The 17,210-nt window shown below is 40.0% G+C and overlaps 1 protein-coding gene across 1 annotated transcript in view; it reads right to left on the bottom strand.

Annotated features, from left to right (window-relative positions):
• Nucleotides 1-721: 721 nt before the first annotated feature.
• The window catches only part of TMIGD1 (transmembrane and immunoglobulin domain containing 1), a 66,540-nt gene continuing 50,051 nt past the window's right edge, over nucleotides 722-17,210 (bottom strand). Inside the window, exons 3-8 of the mRNA XM_005888212.3 lie at nucleotides 14,383-14,486; nucleotides 12,973-13,251; nucleotides 7,807-8,082; nucleotides 2,656-2,759; nucleotides 1,672-1,712; nucleotides 722-822 (exon numbers count right to left, since the gene is read on the bottom strand). Of these exons, the coding sequence (XP_005888274.1) occupies nucleotides 819-822; nucleotides 1,672-1,712; nucleotides 2,656-2,759; nucleotides 7,807-8,082; nucleotides 12,973-13,251; nucleotides 14,383-14,464 (786 nt within the window). The 5' untranslated portion in view covers nucleotides 14,465-14,486 and the 3' untranslated portion in view covers nucleotides 722-818. The remainder of the gene's footprint in view (nucleotides 823-1,671; nucleotides 1,713-2,655; nucleotides 2,760-7,806; nucleotides 8,083-12,972; nucleotides 13,252-14,382; nucleotides 14,487-17,210) is intronic.

Genomic DNA, 17,210 nt, shown 5'->3' with positions numbered 1-17,210 from the left:
AGAGCCTGGTGGGCTACAGTCTATGGGGTTGCAAGAGTCAGACATAACTTAGCAACTAAACAACAACGACATATGAGAAGAGTACAGGCTGATTCAAAATAGTGCTGGATCTATGCAAAAGGGGCAAAGGATACTAGGGAAGCAAACATTCTGGCCAGCCCCTGTCCCTTGCTGTTTTCATCTTCATCACTATATAAATCTCACAAAGTTTGTGACTGTCAACCACGATAAGATGAGAAAAATAAGGACATATGTTGAGTTTTTTATAATACTGAATTCTTTCGTTTAAAGGAATATCTTATATTCTGAGATTATATCATTCCTTTTTTAGTCCTAGAACATTTCTCTTTTGAAATGACAGTGAAGGTAGATATAATTAATATCACTTATGTGTTTCCTTGGCAACTTTAGAAATTTATCCCTCTATGTTGTGCCCAACTCCTGTATTTTTTTGGTAGCGTACTGATTCATGAAACCCAAATGTCTGTTAATTTCCTACCTAGAAAAATACACAATAAATGTAAATGGCTGCCAACCTTTTCAGGACAAATTTCAATTAATTAACATATCCTTCAAGGAGAAGACTTTAAAAAAATCTTACTTTTCAACCTTAACAGCTTTCTTCCTGAAAGTGTTCCGCACGTATATCAAATTAGTCTTAACAACTACTGCTAAGTGATTAATGAAACACTTCTTCAAAACCTCTGACAATTAGACAGGAGTGAATTTAATAATATCAATAAATACAGATGGGACTGCATAAATCAAGGAGGTCCTGATGCAAAACTCTTGCTGTAATAGATGGCATCTCAGTTTCCTCATCTGAAATGAATCAAGAAATTAATCATAAGGATGATCATAGCACTAAAGAAAAAAAATCAAAACAAAATCATACTCTTGATGAATAGAATGCTAGATTTTTAATTTATATTTGCTCAAAACTTTGATATAGCTCCTTGTATTTTGGCATCTAGTATTACTGCTAAAATTCTAGAAACTTTATTATCTTAGTGATTTTTTAAAAATTTGAAAATTCATACTCTTGGAAAGAATGCCTCCATTCTTTCTACCCACCGCTTAACTCAGGTATGCTGGAGCTAACAGACTAAAGGAAGCTCCAAAAAGAAGGCAGTATTTTGGATGAGGAATGTGGCTTCTGACCTGCTTGTGAAGGAGAAGGCAGCAGTGGCTTCCCCCAGGCTAAACTCTCTAGGACGCTTACACTGCATGGCAATAAAAGGCAGTTGGACATGCATTAGCCTGAAACTGCTTAAAGAGAGAGTAGGCTTGAGACCAAAAGTGGGGAGGCTCAGGAGGAAGGGGATATACGTATACAGATAGCTGATTCACTTTATTGTACAGCAGAAACGAATACAACATTGTAAAGCAATTATAGTCCAATAATAAAATTAAAAAAGCAAAACGAAAAACAAACAAACAAAAAGATCAAAGGTGTTCTCCATTCTAAGCAACCTTCCAACCTCGCCTCACCCGTCCTCCTCTCGAGTGAAGGCAGATTCTCCTCCACCCTCCATTCTCCCCTGGACCGCTTCACCTTCTAGCACCTCCCGTCTCTGGAGAAGTTTGCCCGCGATGGGTTTTATGATGCACATTACTGACTGCTATCCATCTGCTTATGGAAAATCATTGACTCCAGCCCGGAGTACTTACAGAGCTGTTCTGCACTGAGGGCCTTGATCCTTTCTGCAGAGCTGAAAGCAAACACAACGAGGGACAATGAATTTGCTGCTGTGCTAAGGCTGATGGATAAACATTTTGAATGCCTTGAGCTGGCTCAAGGGACAGGAAACCCAAATGTCTGTTAATCTTCTATCTAGAAAAATACACACCAATGCAGAGGTGGCTGTTTTCCCAGTCACCTCTGCACGGGTCTAGGTCTTATTTCTTTGGCCACATTTATCATTTTTATTTAACCTAAGAAAATGTAATTCCACACTGGCCTTTTAGAGACTTCTGCCACCTTTGCCTTCCTTTGGGACTGGATTGACTGGTGGAGTCAAAGGCATAGCTTTAACCTACGTACTCTGCATCACGTACTCTGCATCACTCTAACCAACAAGGTTAACCATTCAGCAGTTCAAACTCCAGCGCATTGCAGCTAGGGCCTGGGCTGTGTCCAAGAGGTGAGCAGCAAGTGCCATCTTTTTCACACAGATCTCTGAATCCAGAGCTGATGTGCCTCTATATTTATTTCTTGTACCAAAGGCACCATAACAACAATCAAGAGAAATTTAAAAATGGAGAAAAATCAGCCCCTACTTCTAACATTGCAACTATTTTCATTCAGGTCTGGTCCATACGTACTTCTATCCTTTGTAAAGTTGACTCATAACATAGGTACAGCTTTTATTCCCTTGAGCCGCTTCCAATTGAGATCTCATGGTAGAGAGACCAGATTGTTCAAGTATGGTTCCTGACTCTGTAGTCATTTATATCACCAGTTCTCTGCCTTTATTTAGATGACTTTATGGGAAGATTACCCTGGAGAAGAGCATGGCAACCCACTCCAATATTCTTGCCTGGAGAATCCCATAGACAGAAGAGCCTGATAGGCTACAGTTCATGGGGTCGCAAAGAGCTGGACACGACTGAAGCAACTTAGCACGCATGCACGAAGCTTAAATACTCAGATACCTTCATTATTCTTTTTCTTCTGGCAATCACTCCAAAGACCAAGGTCAGAAAGACCACAACACATGCAGCAATAATGGGTTCTATTGGTACAGTTGAGCCTTTATCTGTTGGAAATGCAAAGACAGGAAATAAGAAAGTAACATTTATATGCTTCTAATTTATGTACTCCAAGTATGTCCCAGCCATGGTGCTTTGCACTTAACATTTTGCATCTTCTTAATTAAATTTCCAAACAATTCCCAAATGTATTATCATCTTTTTTTTACAGGTGAGGAACCAGGGGCTTTGAGAGGTTAGAACACTTGTCCAAGGTCACAGAATTAGTAACCAGCAGAGACAGGTTTTGAATCCATTTCTTTTTGGAAGGATATAATTTATTATTTATATTATTCATATTATTAATATGAGTAACTCCTTCAAAGTCAGATCTTTTTGTGCATGATCCATAACTTTTGCCATGCAGAAAGCAGAAGTAGGCTGAAATCAACGCTTTTTCCTGTCTTTTGCAAAACCCGAATGATATTGTGAGGATTCTTTAAGGGAGAAAGAGAGAGAGGAGGTTTTAAGAGCAAGAAGAGGAAAGCTAAGGAAACTGTTGGACTAAGGAGAGAGAAGTCTGTGGGTTCCTGGAGCAGCAAGACCCTGGTAGCTGTGCTGTGATGGTGCCCCAAGCAGGACACAAGACATACAGGGTAGCTGCACGGTGCCCCTAGGGAAGAAGAACTCATGAGCATCAGCCTTCCCAACCTTGGCAAAGAATTTCATCTCTCTCTCTAGGGCTTCCTGGATGGCGCAATAGTAAAGAATCCATCTGCCAATGCAGGAGATGCAAGAGATGTAGGTACAATCCCTGGGTCAGGAAGATCCCCTGGAGTAGGAAATGGCCACCCACTCCAGTATTTTTGCCTGGAGAATCCCATGGAGAGAGGAGCCTGATGGGCTAACAGTCCATGGGGTCGCAAAGAGTCAGACACGACTGAGTAGGCATGCACTCACACACATTACATGATATGGAAGAACAGAGAGTCTACTTTTAACTAGAACTAGGGCACCAGCTGCCTACATGTGAAAGCCCACTCCCTATTTTGTTTTCTGAACATCTGGTAATCTCAGAGCTCTTCTGTATTATAGTACAGTGCCTGTGCTTGTACACTTTCCAAGAGCTGATGAAATATTTGAGACCTGAAAAAAAAAAGTATTGGCTCCTAAGTATGAAAATAAAGTGGCAAAATTAATCAGAACTAATAAACATTTGTGTGCTGTGTGTGTGGTGTATGTGCTCAGTCGCTCAGTCATGTTCTACTCTTTGTGATTCCACGGACTCTCACCCACCAGTCTCCTCTGTCTGTGGGATTTTCCAGGCAAGAATACATCCAGGGATTGAACCCACGTCTCTTGCGCCTCCTGCACTGGCGGGTCGATTCTTTACCACTGTACCACCTGGGAAGCCTTTAATAAATGTTTAAGCATTTATAAAATGTAACTTTGCTTCAACTATAACCCAACTGTTCAATAATAATAATGTTTAAACCACAAGAGCCAAATTAATAACTTATTTATAATAAAATTCAAAATGTATGTAAGTTTCAAATGCCCTTTCAAATTTTTAGAGCAAAAAAGTATAGGTATTACTTCATTTTAATGTAGTTGGTATGATATGAGATGAAACTTACAAACACAAGAATGCTTAAAGTCAGCAAAGCTATTTAAATGACTCTGTCTAAGCTCCCGGATTCTGATGCCCACTGTAGGAGGGAGAAGGGCTCCAATCATGGCTATGATAAAATTTTTGGAATTTATAGGGAATAAACAGTGTGCTATCTACTGTTTAATTGAGTTTGTGCAGTGGGTGCCATCAACAGATTTTTGGTAAATGACGACTGTGCGCGAGGTGCTGTTCTTAGCCCTGCAAAAAATAGAAGAAGCATGGAAGGATCCAGTCTCTGAGGATCTCATATTCTAGCAGGAGAGACAGACATTAAAGAAACAAAAACTACAGATTGAGATAGTATTTGTAAAGGACAAAGAGTCAAGAGATAGTACAATACATGAGGGATGAAAGAAAGAGACAAGGGGAAGAAGAGATTTTAGATTAATTTCAAAGTCCAAGCCCTATACACCTCAAGGTTATGAAATGGGGTTTATCCCTTCATAATTGTATGACACACTATTAATTTTTTAATAGTATTTTTAAAATGTCTTTGCCCAGTTATTTACCGATTGATTTAATTTTATTTTTTGGCCACATGGATCCACATGGCCATGGGATCTCAATTCCCCAACCAGGTATCCAACCCATGCCGCCTTCAGAGGAAGCATGGAGTCTTAACCATTGGACCACCAGGGAAGTCCTACTATTTACCTTTTAATCGTTTTCTTCTCTATTATGTGTCTAGCTCTGGTTCTGGATAATTTTAGAGAGTAGATTAAGCATCTTTTACTCTTGCTCCCTTTTGGTTGTTGCTAATAATTATCCTTATGAGGGTATGGGTAGCATTAACCCTCTGGAGAAGCTCTGTTCAGCTGGACTCCTTGAAAGCCCTGACTCTGTAACAGCCATCCCTGGGATACACCAAAAGACCTCTTACGGGGGATACCTTGTACTTGTAGTGAGTTCCAATGAAAGATGTCAAAATGAAGGGGAGGCAAAGGGGGACAGTTGGGGAAAAAAATCAGAAATCAGCCACTGATCGGAATGTTTTTACCAAGCTGAATAACATGGAGCCACACATAACAGCTTTTACTCCATACACAAACCTGAAACTAACTGCCTGACCCACTGGCTCACTCTGGATTCCAAGTTTCTGTTGAAAGTGAGTCTGGCAAATGTAACTGCATCTCTTCCCTTCACTCTCTTATTTATAACCAGATCTGGTATTCTCCCCCTCCCCAACCCCGCGCATATTCATTATGGTAAAATAATCTCAACATGTGGCTAAAGTCCTGTGCTCAAGAAAAGATCCATGATGTCATTTCCCACTTTGCACGGCCTCATTTAGAAACTACCCCCACTGAGCCATGAAGCTAGAAGAGCTCATGGCAAACCTGGCGTTTTGCCTGGGCACCATCAGCAGAGCGCTTCTGCTCCTTGGGCACCCGACAGCCAGGGAAGTCATAAAGCAGCAAGAAATCAGAAAAGCCAGTTGGTTTGGAAGTGCTCCACCCAAAACAGGATACCACCCACCTGAAAGCTAATTTGCCAAGCTGGCATCCTGCTTGCTGCACAAGCTGCCTTTTTAATGTGACATGGAGCAATTATGATTCCTTTTTAATCAAGAGTTTGTGGGTTTGGTTTTTAAAGGAAATAGCCCCTGGGAATACTGTCACTGTTCCACAGAACAAATTACTGAAGGTACCAATAATCACAGTGATGGGCATTCAACTGGCAGCCCTTCCTCCTCACCATCCATTCTATTGGTAGCCCAGTAAGAATCCCTATGGTTACATGACCAACAGGGGTTCATTTGATTTCCTGAGGCCTGGCACAAAAGACAGTGAGGGGGCACAGGGAGGCAGGTGACAAAGAGAATCACGTTCTATCAAGATACAGGAGCCTCAGCTTGTTTGACTGCTTCTAGCATCCTGGCCCCAGACCAGGAAATGTGTGCATGAGCATTTTATCCATCTGCCCCACCAGGTATCTTGCCTTTCTCTTTCTGTATGAAGGAGAAATATGAGGACTGCAAGACACTTGGCACTTTATTTCTTCCTTGTTATCGCAGAGGTCATAAACCTGGGTAGAGAAAGCATGAAGCCAAGAGAAAGAACCTGTTTCTCACCATTCTCCCCCTCTCCCTCTTCTGATTGGTCTATAGGGTACATTTCAGAGTTAGGAGTGATTTTACAGATCCATTTTCTTATCTAGTTAGTATCTTTTTTTTTCTCTATGTGTTTATGACTTCTCTCCTGTTTTTCATTAAGTTGTTAACTCAAAAATTCAATTCCTACAAAGCTTTTGCCCAGGAAAATTCACAGAAATACTCCTCCAGAAAGCCAAGCAGATATATCTTCTACTACTTGATTCTAGAAAAGTGCCTTTGCTCAAAAAGCAGTATCCTATCTGGAATGGGAATAATTCCGCTAAAAGAAAGGACGAGAATTCCTGGGGTGGAGATAATTTTCCAAAGAAAATTCTAGCTACTAATCATAATGGCCATCATTATTTGTTGTCACACAAAAATATATTTACTGAGTATCTGAGTTTTGTACTGTGCTGTGAAAGTGTTAGTCGTTCAGTCATGTCCAACTCTCTGCGACCTTATGGACTGTACCAGGCTCCTCTGTCCATGGAATTCTCCAGGCAAGAATATTGGAGTGGGTGGCCATTCCCTTCTCCAGGGGATCTTTCCGGCCCAGGGATTGAACCTGGATCTCCTGCACTGCAGGCAGATTCTTTACTGCCTGAGCCACGAGGGAAGCCCTTTGTACTATGATAGATATTACTTAAAAAGAGTGTTACCTTTATGGATGGACCTAGAGAGTATTATGCTCTCTGTCCATTTGACAGATAAATACTGTATGCTACCTCTTATATGTGGAATAAAAATAAATGAATGTATAAAACAAAACAGAAACAGACTCACAGATAGAGAAAACAGACTAGTGTATACCAGTGAGGAGAGGGAAGAATGGAGAAGCAGGATAGAGGTAGAGGATTATGAGATACAAACTCTGTGTAAACAGGAAGGTACATTGTTCAACAGGGGCTCCCCAGGTGGCACAGTGGCAAAGAATCCTCCTGCCAGTGCAGGAGATGCCAGAGACTCCCTGGGTGGGCAAGATCTCCTGCAGGAGGAAATGGCAACCCACTTCAGTATTCTTGCCAGGGAAATCCTGTGGACAGAGGAGCCTGGTGTACCACAGTCCATGGGATCGCGTAAGAGTCAGACAGGACTAAGCACACACACACATATTGTACAACACAGGAAAATATAGCCATTGTTCTGTGGCAATATTTGTGAAATAATATACATTTAATTATATATAATATTATATATAAAGAATATATAATAAAGAATAATAATATTCTGTGTAATAATGTGAAAGGGAGTATCATTTATAAAAATACTAAATCACCATGCATTACACCTGAAACTAACATAGTACTGTAAATCAACTATATTTCAGTAAATAAATAAACGAGAGAGTTACCTTTGACAATAAGGTGAAAGTCCTTGGTCTTTGTTTCTATCAATGAATTGGCAATACAGCTGTAAGTCCCGTTGTCGGATTTCTTGACTTTGGTGATCGACAATTGAAAGTACTCGCTTGTCTGTTGGATTTGGTGATGGTTCTCTAAGTTCAAGATGCCATTGTTTTTATACCACATCATTTGAGCCTGGGGGTTGGATTTCACATTGCAAACCAACTTCACATCACTGCCTTCCTCAGCTGTTTGGAAGTCATTTCCACTTAGGAGAGGAGGAACTGCAAGATTGAAACATTTAGGTTTAGTTAGCAGATAAGCATTATTGTCAGCAGTCAAGATCTTCCTTCTGTCTATCTCATTCATTTTACAAACATTTATTGAGCACCTACCATATGCCAAGCACTGGGCTAGGAACCAGGAATACAATGGTAAATAACATCCATCCATCCTCTTTTTCTTTTTTGGCCGTACCACATAGGATGTGGGATCTTAGTTCCCCGACCAGGGATCAAGCCTGCATCTGCTGTATTGGTAGCATGGAGTCTTTACTACTGGACAGCCAGGGAAATTGCATACATCCATTTTCAAATTTAAAAGAGCTTTTAATGTGGTGGGGAAGATAAACAATGAAACAAATGCATATAAACATGAATCTCTGTCAAGGAGATGATTTGTAACACATGGAAGCATATAAGCCTTGAGACTTTGCTGAGAACTAATATTAAAAACCAATCTGTGCTATTTTGGGATAAAATAGTGTAATATTAAGAAAGCAGGCGCTGCAGTGAACCCCAATTCTACCTACATTACTTACTGTGACCTAGAGAAAGCTACCTACCTAACTGTAAAGTAACTGCTTAGTTTTCTTATCTAAAAAGTGGGATAACACCTTACTAGATGCTGTGAAGATGAAAGGACAGAATGCCTGTGAAGAACTTACCGCAATGCTAGTTACTATTATTATTGTGGTGGTGGAAGAGGTGGGGCGGTTTGAGGGCTCACACCCTCTATTTTTCCCTTGTGTGTGATCACACTTGCCCTAACCACAGATTTACCAATGCATATTTGCATTTCCACAATGATCTTCCAGAAATAATTTTCTTCTCTCAGAAGGCACTCCAGTTGTGGCAACTCTGGCATCAATGAAAGGTGAGCGTGACCTTGAGCCCCTCTCATCCCTCTGTGTGAATGACTTCTTTTTTTTTTTTTTAAGTCTTTATTGAATCAGTTACAATATTGCTTCTGTCTTATGCTTTGGTTTTTTGGCCACAAGGCATGTAGGATCTTAGCTCCCCAACCAGGGAGTTCCCTGTAAGCAACTTCTTATTCCCTTCATGATAAGGACATCTGTAGACCCATATGTCAAACACATTTTTCTTCACCAAATAATTCCAACCCTTACTCCCACCAGTGTTTTTCAACATCTAGAGGGAGAAATGGCCAAGCTGAGCCTCCCCTCTTGCATGCCCCTTGCAATTTTTTGGCCAAGGTACAGAAGAGTAATAAAATGCATGAAAAGTGGTTGGATTGCTGGGTCATATGATAGCTCTATTTTCAGTTTTTTAAGGAAACTCCATATGTTCTCCACAGTGACTGTATCAATTTACATTCCCATCAACTGCAAAGAGGTTCCCTTTTCTCCACATCCTCTCTAGCATTCATTGTAGATATTTTAATGATGGCCGTTCTGACCTATGTGAGGTGATACCCCATTGTAGTTTTGACTTGCATTTCTCTAATAATCAGTGATGCTGGGCATCTTTTTTTTCATGTGACTCTTGGCCATTTGTATATCTTCTTCAAAGAGATGTCTATTTAGGCCTTTTCCCTGTTTTTTGATTGGCTTGCTTGTTTTGTTGATATTGAGCTCCATGAGCTGTTTGTATATTTTGGAGACTAATCCTTTGTCAGTTGCTTCATTTGTAACTATTTACTCCCATTCTGAGTGTTATCTTTTTTTCCTCATTTCTGGGTTCCTTTGCTGTTCAAAAGCTTTTCAGGGCAGGAATAGAGATGAAGATGTGGAGAAGGGGTATGTGGACAAAGGATGGGAGGAGGAGGGTGGGATGAACTGGGAGATTAGGACTGACATATATACACTACCATGTGTAAAATAGGTAACTAGTGGGAACCTGCCGTGTAGCACTGGGAGCTCAACTCTGTGGTCTGTGATGACCTGGGGGGTGGGATAGAGAATGGGGTGGGAGGGAGACCCAAGGGGGAGGGGATATAAGTATACATATAGCGAATTCACTTCACTGTACAGCAGAAACTAACATAACACTGTAAAGCAATTACACTCCAATAAAAAATGCACGAAAAGTGGGCAGTAGGAAAGAGACAGAGGCAGAGAATGTGGGGAAAAAGGAGCTTGTATAATCTGCACGCTGAATAATTAGACCCTAAGTAGGCTGTATTATTAATAACTCTCTCAGAAGAATGACATTTTGTTGCTCTTTGGAATGTGCTTGAATTCTGTATCCATGTCCAACAAGGATGTTATATGGTATTCAGATATGTAGGAAGCTGTGAATAGAGAACATGATGGCCAGCTATACCAGTTCTACTTATGGACAGGTCCTATTAGTTGTTCCTTTTTATTTAACTATTTTAAATGAATTTTAAAGCACATCAGCTCTACATCATGTTCCCTTTTAAAATTATTAGTACATTTCAGATAAAGTTAAGGTCCTCCTTGACTCCATCCTGGTCACTTCCTGACTCCCCAGAGATACCTAGTGCTGAGTTTCAATGTAAATGCTTGCAGATCTTTTTTTTTAAAATATTGTTTTAAAAATACATATGATATACCCATAGGAAATGTATTGGTTTAGAAGGGTGAGAGGGATTTACACAAAAAACTTCATTCTCTCAATAACTTGCATACATTGAGAGATATTCATGTTGAACCACAGAGTTCTAGCCCATTGCTTTTAGAGTGTTATAGTATAATATCTGACTCCTTACTCATTTTATTTTGATGGGCATCAGGTTATTCTCATTTTTAAAATGCTAAACAATGCCTCAGTAATCATCCTTGTCTATGTCTTTTTGTGCATATGTGCATGTATTTCTCCAGGGTTAACTAACATCTCAAAGCAGATATGCTGGGTGTTAGGGCAGGTGCACTTTAAATTTTGATGGATATTGCAAAAGAGGTGGTTTCAATTTATACTTTCAGCAATAACATATAAAAGAAGCTTCTGAACATCCTCCACCAAATAGTGTATTATGAAGCTTCCATTTAGTTCTCAGCTGCCATTTAGAACAATAATCCATAATACTTCCTCAAGATTGTACATGATATTCTTGCCACTTTATGACCTCATTTTGATTTATTGATTGATGAATGTATGTCAGCTATTGTCACTATGAATCACTGACCAATTTTTTTATATATGTGCAACAATGATATTTAAGACATTATTATAAAGATAATATTACATACAGAATCAGGCTGGAAAACTGAAAATCATTTCTTTAAGCCACTGGATCATATTATCAGCATTTCTACTGTGTCTCTATTAAGAAGGTACAATGGGAAGAGCACTGGATTAGGAGACTGGGGATTTTGTGTTCTGTTCTCAGCCCCAGATGTGATCATTAGGGCTCTCATTCTGGGCCTCAGTTTCCTCATCTGTCATTTTATAAGGATTTCAAAACCTCCAAGGTAACCCTGATAGTCTTGGATTCTAACAAAGTTGTCAAGGGATAGCTTATTAAAAACCACGTTTTATTGGGACTTCCCTGGTAGTCCAATGGTTAAGACTGTGCTCCCAATACAGAGGGAACAGGTTTGATCCCTGGCCAGGAAACTAAGATCCTATGTGGTGAAAAAAAAATCAGAGTTTATTTCCTATATTCATAGAAAATAAAAGCTCCTTTGCTCAGGAACATGTAAGTGATTCATTCTGAAAGCTTCAGGATGCCAGCAGATTCTGGGCCTGAATTCCTTGTCATTTTCTCCACCCTTTTACCTCAGGAGCAATGGCATCAATTTTTCACAGAAAAGTTTGCTGAGCTCATGGGATCAAGTAGCTTTGACTTTTTATTACCAGGTTCCAAGTCCAGAGCTTTTCCTACCAGACCATGCCATATTATTACCCTTACTCACATCACCCCTCACCACATCAGACACACCTGCCTCACATAGATCCAGTTTTCCACCCAAACCACCTAAATGCTCATCTCCATGAACGTATTCAAAGGACCCAACTTCAGATAGTTCCACCAATGGGTTACCAATACCTGTAACCCAACCATCAACAAGTTTCACCTTTGAGAGTTTAAGGTGATGCTAAAAGATCCCCAACGGGTATTTTTCTAAGTAGAACACAAACACTAGAAACCACAAAGGAAAAGATTGGTAATTTTAAATATGTAAACATTTAAAATTTCAATATAGCAAAAAAAGTCTTTTAGAATGCCCAAAATAAACAGAAGAAATACTTGTATTGTAATTCGAAACAAAAATGGCTAATTTCCTTAATGTATTGGATTGGCCAAAATGTTTTGCCAACATCTTACCAAAAAATCCAAATGACACTTTTGGCCAATCCGGTACAAAGCCCTTAAACAAATCAATAAGAAAAAGGCAAATAACCAAATAGAAACATGGGTAGAGTACATTAACAGGCATTTCATAGGAAAGAGACATGAAAAGCTAATGCTTTCGTGAAAAGGTGAACACCCTCATTTTTAATTTAGAATATGAAAGTAAAATTTCAAATCAGGCTGGCAGATTCTTAGATTTTGAGGATGCTCAGGCTCGTGACAGTATTGGGAATAGGTATTCTTCCGCGTTGTTTTGGGGTGATAAATAGGGCAGTTTGGCAAATGTTAAAATACGCATGCTCTTAAGGTCTTCCCTGGTGGTCGAGCAGTTGAGAATACACCTCCTGATGTAGAGGACTCGGGTTTGATTCCTGATCAGGGAACTAAGATCTCACATGCCATGGGGAAACTAAGCCCATGCGCCTGCAGTTACTGAGCCCAAACTCTAAAATGCATGCACTGCAGCTAGAGAAAGCCCATGCACTACAACGAAGACCCAGTGCAGCCAATATATTTACACACACACACACATCCTCTTTAGACAGCAGTTTCATCTACTACTTAGTGTAGTACAGACCACACAGACTGATAGCCGTCTCTTTCCCCTCACTCACAAGTGACGTTCAGCACCACTGAGATGGACACCGACTGATTCCTCTGCAGCTTGCAGGTAAAGGTGATGCCGTTGTCATCTTCACTGATTCCCGAGACACAGACAGAGCTGGAGTTGATTTTGTTTCCAGACTTCAAATCCACTCTCCCATCTTCGCGGTACCAGAGAAGTTCTTCATCTCGGATGTGGTTTTGAACAGCACATTTCAGAGATTCTTGGAGGCCAGGCTCAGTGTCCAGAATATAGTTTTCAGTTTTACCATTCACACTTAAAACAGAACCTGGGAGTGCAGGAAGAGACTATTAAGATAGAGTGAACAATCTAAATGGCTATCATTATAGAACTGGCTAAATAAATTCTGTTACATCGGTACAATGAAATGCTCTGCAACAATTACAAACAGCCATATTGATTTATGTGATTTTACAAGGAAAAAAATTGATAATGAACTATAATTTTAAAAAATAAAAGGTTGAAATGATGGTTACCAAATGTTGCTGCATGTGGGAATCATCTACCTAGCTCCCAGCCCTAGACATTCTGATTAATTAGTATTAGTGTAACCTGGGCATTGGGGGGGGTTTAAAAGTCTCCAGGTGATTCTAATATGCAGTGTAGTTTGAGAACCACTGGGTTAGAGAACAATATGTATGGAATTGTCCCATTTATACATACACACACTCTCTCTCTTTCTTTCATATATATAAAACCTGGAAGAATACACATCAAAACATTGAGTAGTTATCTCTTAATGATGGGATTTTATTTTTCTTTATTCTTTTCTATATTTCCTAACTTATGTTACAATAACTGCTTATTACTTTTTAAATCAGGAAGGAAAAGATTTCTTTCAGGATGGGGTGGGGAACAAATGCAGAAAAGATTTTCATGTAAGTGGTATGCTCAAATAAACAGCAGAGATTTATTTTAAATAAGATTAGTGAAAGAAAGTGAAAGTCACTCAATCGTGTCCTACTCTTTGCGACCCCATGGAGCATACAGTCCGTGGGTTTCTCCAGACCAGAATACTGGAGTGGGTAGTTGTTCGCTTCTCCAGGGGATCTTCCCAACCCAGGGATCGAATCCAGGTCTCCCGCCTCGCAGGTGGATTCTTACCAGCTGAGCCACCCGGGAAGCCCAAATATAATTAGTAATGAAATATGCTAAAATGCGGAAAATTCTGGCTGTGGCTCTGAAGAGAAGAAAATATTTCACCCAGTCTTCTACTGTTAGAACCATGAAAACAGTTTTCCATTTAATTTTTCACTATTTTATCTGACTTCTCTACTCTGAACCATACCATCTGTGTAATCCTTCCAGTTTGGATTTTCTCTTTTCCCAATTCCCTTGATCATTTTATAAACTGAAATTTTCTTTATTTAAGTAGAGGCCCCAAAGAATATTAACTTACTTGTCATCACATGTGGCAGAAATAGAATCATTAAGAGAAGAAATCTGCATCTTTGTATCAGGCCGCTGGTCTTCTGTGCCATCTTTAATGAATTTACGTCTGATCTGCCAGGGGAAAAAGGGAGCAGTTGGTTCTGCACTTTGGTCAACAGTGAGCTTATGAACCTTCCTCTTGTCTATTATATATTTAAAATAAAAAGTCCCAGATGAGTCATTCCAGTTATAACGGTACTATTTCTAGTTTTTAATTAAACAATCCTGTTCTGACTACTAAGTTCAAAGTACTTCTAGTATTCAGGGTTTTTTTTTTTTTAAGACAGCAAAAAAAGGAAACCACAAGGAAATAGACTATGGGATAGAGGGCAGCTACAGAGCAAGCCCTGGGGAAGGAAAAACTAGTCTTCCCTAGATAGACTGGTTTTTAAAAAAAATTATTTTTTTTTTATTGAAGGATAATTGCTTTACAGAATTTTGTTGGTTTCTGTCAAACCTCAACATGCATCAGCAATAGGTATACACATATCCCCTCCCTTTTGAATCCCCCTCCCATCTGCCTCCTCACCCCACCCCTTTCGATTGATACAGAGCCCCTGTTTGAGTTTCCTGAGCCATACAGCAAATTCCCATTGACTATCTATTTTACATAGGGTAACGTAAGTTTCCATGTTACTCTTTCCATACATCTCACCCTCTCCTGTTAGAATGTCATTTTAACACAAAGAGAAATGAAATTTACTTTCTTCTCAGATAGGCCCTACTGCACAAAGTCATTCTGATCTTGAAAGGCTTTCTTGACTCGTTCTTGGTAAAGTTGCTCTCTGCTAATAGAGGGCTTTTGAGACTTCCAGATCCCGTAGATTCAAACGGTTTGTGCCTTAGGAAAGACTAAATTCGACACAGCTTCTAGTCTTAAACCACATTCATCGGTTTTCCTGCTTCCTTCCACTCCGTCTTCCCATCCCTCCCTCTTGACCCAGTATAGGCTAAAAATAATAAGTAACGAAGTTCTCTTTTCTCCCTTCTGTGTTTTTGCTGCTGTCATCCTCGCCTAAAGATACTCCCTGCTTCCATCTGGGAGAAAGACGTATTTATCACTTCCTTTCAAGAGGACCACTAAAAATACAGTAGCAACACACATGGAATGTTTTCTAAGCAACAGACATTGTGCTAAACACTTTACATACATTTATTTCAGTATTTCAATCTCAGTTAAGCCCCTAACAACCTTTTTGAGGTCATTTCTAAAGGTCTGGAGAGATTATATAACTTGACATTTGGTAAAATTATATCGTCTGTAAGTATTAGGGTCAGGATTCTAACCCAGGACTCCTAAGGCAATGTTCTTAACCAATCTGCTGCCAATGTGAATATTTTCTTCCTTTAAGGCAGAGGAGAGGGTGGGAAAAATTGAGAGAGTAGCATTGAAACACATACATCACCATATGTAAAATAGATAGCTACTGGGAAGTTGTTGTATAACACAGGGAGCTCAACCCAATGCTCTGTGACAAGCCACAAGGGTGGGATGGATGAGGAGTGGGAGGGAGGTTCAAAGGCAAGGGGACGTGTGTATACTGATGGCTGATTCATGTTGTTGTATGGCAGAAACCAACACAACATTTTGAAGCAATTATCCTCAAATTCAAAAAAAAATTTTTTTTTAAATCAAAGGAATTGCTGTTGGGTCTTCCCTGGCTGTCCAGTGGTTAAGACCCTGTGCTTCCAATGTGGTGGGGTCGGGGGCCCTACAGGTTAAATTCCTGGTTGGGGACCTATGATCCCACATGCTGTGTGGCCAAAAAACGAAAATAGAAAGAGGCCACTGTTAATCCTTTCTGGTCCCTAGCCCCTCCACGGGCCTTAGCAGCTTGGAGTTTTGTTCTCCTTACACAAATATTAACCTTCAAGAGCTGGAACGCACCTAGGACACTTGGGGACTGGGTCTGCTCCTCCCCATCCCAGGCCTGTCCTGACAGGAGCAAGTTTCGTTCCTGCCAGGTTCAAGCTGGCAAGCTTGCATCAATCTTTCAGTAAGATGATATTGGAACTAATATTGATTCTTTTGTCATTTAAAAAATTTTCCAGTAAGATTTCTATCACGGCACTCTTAACAGTGATGATCTCAGAATCTGGTAATTAACAGAGTTTTCTCAAGCACTACCCACTATAGGTACTTAATAAAAACTGAGAGTGTGGGCTTCTGGGAAGACCTCACCCTACCCTTTTAAGGAAGAAGACGGCTGTCTCCCTCTCCCTCCTGCCCCATTAAGACAGCAACTTTTCAAAATGAATTTCCCCCACTTGACTTGTTTTTAATTTTAATTTTCATGACACTCTACTTTCTATACAAGGCAAAGTCTTACCACTTAACTGCTGAGCTCTGAAAAACTGACTTCCGTGGCCAGTCGTTCCTCCATCTGGGAACCCTGACCTCTTTTCCTGTTGCCATGTTTATAATACTTGAATTTGAACACTTTATGACAGTAGGGTCCAGTAAGTCAGATACATTGGGTTCAAAGTCTGTTTCTCTTTGTGGGTTCTTAGAGAAGACAGTAATTGGGAAAGGCATCTTTTTGAGATCTAAGTTCTTCTGTGTACTTACATTACTGGGTGGGGCCAGATATTACTAACAGGGATGTAATTGTTCCAAGAAAGCCTGACCTTGTGCAAAAATGTGTAGCACATCTCATTGATGCTGTCATGCTCAGAGTTAGGTGGCTGCACTTGATAATCGACAACTTCAGAATTGTAATGGAGCAAGTCCAAAGGGAGGTTTCATTTTCATGGTAGCTAAAACATTTGAAGATTCCACACAACTTAAATAATGCT

Source organism: Bos mutus, chromosome 19, assembly GCF_027580195.1.
Source record: "Bos mutus isolate GX-2022 chromosome 19, NWIPB_WYAK_1.1, whole genome shotgun sequence".
Lineage (NCBI taxonomy): Eukaryota > Metazoa > Chordata > Mammalia > Artiodactyla > Bovidae > Bos > Bos mutus.
Note: the sequence above shows the minus strand (reverse complement) of the source record. Positions and strands in the feature narration are given on the sequence as shown.